General features: G+C 39.2%; 1 protein-coding gene across 1 annotated transcript; it reads left to right on the forward strand.

The window, feature by feature from the left end:
* Positions 1-2,611: 2,611 nt before the first annotated feature.
* Positions 2,612-3,351, forward strand: LOC118472234 (uncharacterized). The gene is made up of 2 exons (XM_035960113.1): positions 2,612-2,744; positions 2,983-3,351. Exons 1-2 carry the CDS (start codon positions 2,612-2,614, stop codon positions 3,147-3,149), a joined length of 300 nt encoding a protein of 99 aa, XP_035816006.1. The 3' UTR covers positions 3,150-3,351.
* Positions 3,352-3,600: the final 249 nt, after the last annotated feature.

Below are 3,600 nucleotides of genomic sequence, written 5' to 3' on the forward strand. Positions count from 1 at the left end.
AACTCACAAAAGGGATGAATGCACTTTCAATACCTTTGGCCCTAGAAAGCAATTTAGTGCGAAGGTGAGGAGAAGATTATACACAACAGTTGTGAGGCCCCGCCAAAAAAGGTACTTTATGCAGGGCACTGTTCATCTATATATAGGGAGTCGTACAACTTCGTACGATATTACATTCATGTCCTCAGAGATTACACACAGGGTTTACAAATAACATAGGGACAACATTATCTTTTGCCCTCAACGATTTGGATAACACCTTCTCCTTGTATCGTCTTCCTGTGTTGTCATGACGAAGCTACCTTCGTTGTCCTTCCTCCGTTCCACATCGAAGCTATTCTGGTTCCGAAGCTCCTGTAATAGTTGGCAACATGCTGATAACAAATGGTTAGCCGTGTTTTTGAGGACCTTTAGAAGACGAAGGCCCCCAACAAGGACAGTCAGCCAGCGCACTAATGGCACACCGGACAGTCCGGTGTGCACCGGATAGCCCACACAGAGAGATCCACAAATGGACTTTCATGAGCACCGGACTGTCCGGCCAACGGTCGGCAACAACTTTATCAAATGGTCGACTGCAGCACCTCAACGGTTGGATGACGTGGCCATGGCATCGGACTGTCAGGTGAGTCCGACGATAGAAACAATCAGCTTTCTGTCCAACGGCTATATTTGAGGAGGAAGCTATTTATATCCCTCCAACAGACCATTTGAAGGCGCGTGGGAGCCTAAGTAACATACCAAGGAAGGTTATACACATCTCCAAGTGCTTAAACACCCAAGTGCTTAATATAATCACTAGGTGATTAGCGTAGGTGCTTTGTGAAGTGCTTAGGTTAGTTATACCGCTATTGCGCTTGCTCTAGATTATCCTTAGTTAGTTGAGTGAGTTTAGAAAAAACCCACATAACCCCTCGGCTCTAGCGTGAGCCATTGTAATATTGTACCGAGTGGGCCGAGAGCCATACGAGACTGTGATAACCGCGTTTGTGTCACGGCCTCCACCATATACCAAAGAGAACGAGGCCCACGTCATTTCGATTGGAAGCTCGATAGTGGAGACGGAGGGGAGTGTCCGAGAGGAGCCAAAAGCGGAGCACCACTTGCATGTGGAGAAGGCCCGCAACTCTCTACGGAGTTACTCGTCTATGGTGCTTGGCCCTCGCTTGGGTTACCCTTTGCGTAGGAGCATCAACGAGGATTAGTCAGGACCTTGCGTGGTTCCGGATACCTCGGTGAAAATACCGGTGCCGTCCACGGGAGTTTGCATCTCTACCTTTTCTCTTTACCCTCCGCATTTACATTAAGTACTTAAGTTTCTATCTCTTCTTTCTAGTTATAATATTTAGGATTGGTACTTAAGTTGCAAAACTCCTTTTGCGGTAGAGATAGCAACACTTAGACAAAACCTAGTTTGCACATTCTAGATTGCTTATGTGCATATGTTTTGTTCTAGGGATACCTAGTTTAGAGATAGTTTTTGGAAGTCCTAATTCACCCCCTCTTAGGCGTCACTGTTTCCTACACTGAGGTATAGACATTTACAGTCAAATGTGGTGTAGATTTGGATAGTCACCCATTAGACTTAGGTCTATACTCACAAATTGGGTGGAAACTTGTAGTGACTCTATAACAAATGACCTTACAATAAAAATAAAAGTACATATCATGCACACTTCTGAGGTGCACGATAGGTACAACCAGAAAATATCTTGTCTTGTGGGTAAAGTGTATAATCTAATATCAATCATGCTCACAGTTAAGTGAAACTTAGAGTTTCCTCACACATTAGATTTTGTAATATGGTTTGGCTTCAAAATGATTTCATATACCAACTAGAAATGCTAATCCTCAACCAGTCAATACAAAAGCCTCCATATGCATCATTTCAATGTCACTTGCTGGGTAATTTGTATACTCATTTTTGTTATTTTCTACAACAACTACGTTGCATCTAATGCAACCGCTGCTTAGATGGTCAAGATGGGAATCATGAGTACACTAAGGAGTTCTAGGAGTATGATGAATACTAGGTGGGTGAACCACTAGTCAGTTTGTCTATGGATATTTGAGTTTACTTGTTTTATATGCTATTCACTAAGTTTAAATTGGCTCCCGCTTTGACTTTGGCATGTAATAATACATTTATTTTATTTAGTTAAAGTATTATGTGATGATACTTTCACTAATAACGTCATTGTGTATGTGAAATTGGTCTTGTCATATACATGGTTTGCATTCTATTGTCTTCTTTAAACCGAGTGTGACAATACATGCACACAAATGCAAACATAAATCATTCAAAAAATAGCAACTATAAAATACCATGCTCTCCATACAAAAATAAGGTCTGCATGTCAACCACGATAGTTGTTAGGGATGATGACCTATTTGTGTGTGTGTGTACATATCTTATATCTAGGATCTTTGACCAAATATATTTATGCATGCAGTGCAGTTGTTGGTACTCGAACACCATTCTCTACCAAGATTTAGTCTACTAGTAACTAACTATTAGTTTGATTTGACACTATCAACATGCATTTCCCTTGTTGGACCATGTTGCAATTCTATTATTAGTACTTTCACTCTCTATTTATACAACATGTAAATGGAACCATCATTAGTCCACTCACAAGCGACAAGATATATCTTAGACATTTTAAGTTTGATAATGGATCCAAGATATGTTACTTTATTCATCTTCTTAGTACTTGCCTTACATGGAGATACTACTTTGGCAGGTTTGTATCCCTCTCAAATTTATAGTGTTTTACCATATTAATGTATATTTGATGACATGCAGAATTAATCGCAGATGGTAGACTTCCATGAAATCAATTATTTCATTTGCTTATGTCTATTAATTTGTTTAGTTTATAGAACTCTATTAGTTTGTTAATGCTAATAGTTTAATGTTTGTTTTATTGAGATAAAACCCCACTATTGTATTCTAATAATATGTCGACATATTCCGTGCAGAAACTTGCAGGCAGTTTGTTAAAGTGCATCCATTTTGCTTTAAAGCAATGTGCAAGGCAAATTGTGCTATAGAGGGAAAATTCTCTGATGGTTCCTATGTAAAGGATTACAGATGTGAATCAGGTGGATTTCACTCAGTGTGCGTTTGCATTTTATGCAAACATTAGTTATCTAAAGACAAGCGGAGATATCTTCTTGTATTCCTATATGTTATTTAGGAGTATTGTCCAAATAATTATACGGTAGCTTAGTTAACTAGCTAGTTTGTTTATTTATAGACATATGTAGCACTAGTTAACTAGTTGTTGTTTCTTAAATTCTAAGCTATATACCAGGAAACATGTTTTCAGCGCTTCAATAATATATATTTGTTCTCCTTTATTATAAAGTTCAATACTTTTTGTTAACTTCTGGTTTATAATCTTATTTACTCAAAAGTTTTATAAATATATTTCAATGTGTCCATGATATAATTGTACAAGTAGAATCACATGTTCATCACGTCCCACCCCACGCCTGTCCACGAGCCGAGCTGCTACCCCACGCTTGCCGACCAGCCTAGCCGCATCACCCAGCACTATATGTGGTCATTCGGGTTACCCGAAAAAATCAGGTCAG

Source organism: Zea mays, chromosome 6 (genome assembly GCF_902167145.1).
Source record: "Zea mays cultivar B73 chromosome 6, Zm-B73-REFERENCE-NAM-5.0, whole genome shotgun sequence".
Taxonomy (NCBI): domain Eukaryota; kingdom Viridiplantae; phylum Streptophyta; class Magnoliopsida; order Poales; family Poaceae; genus Zea; species Zea mays.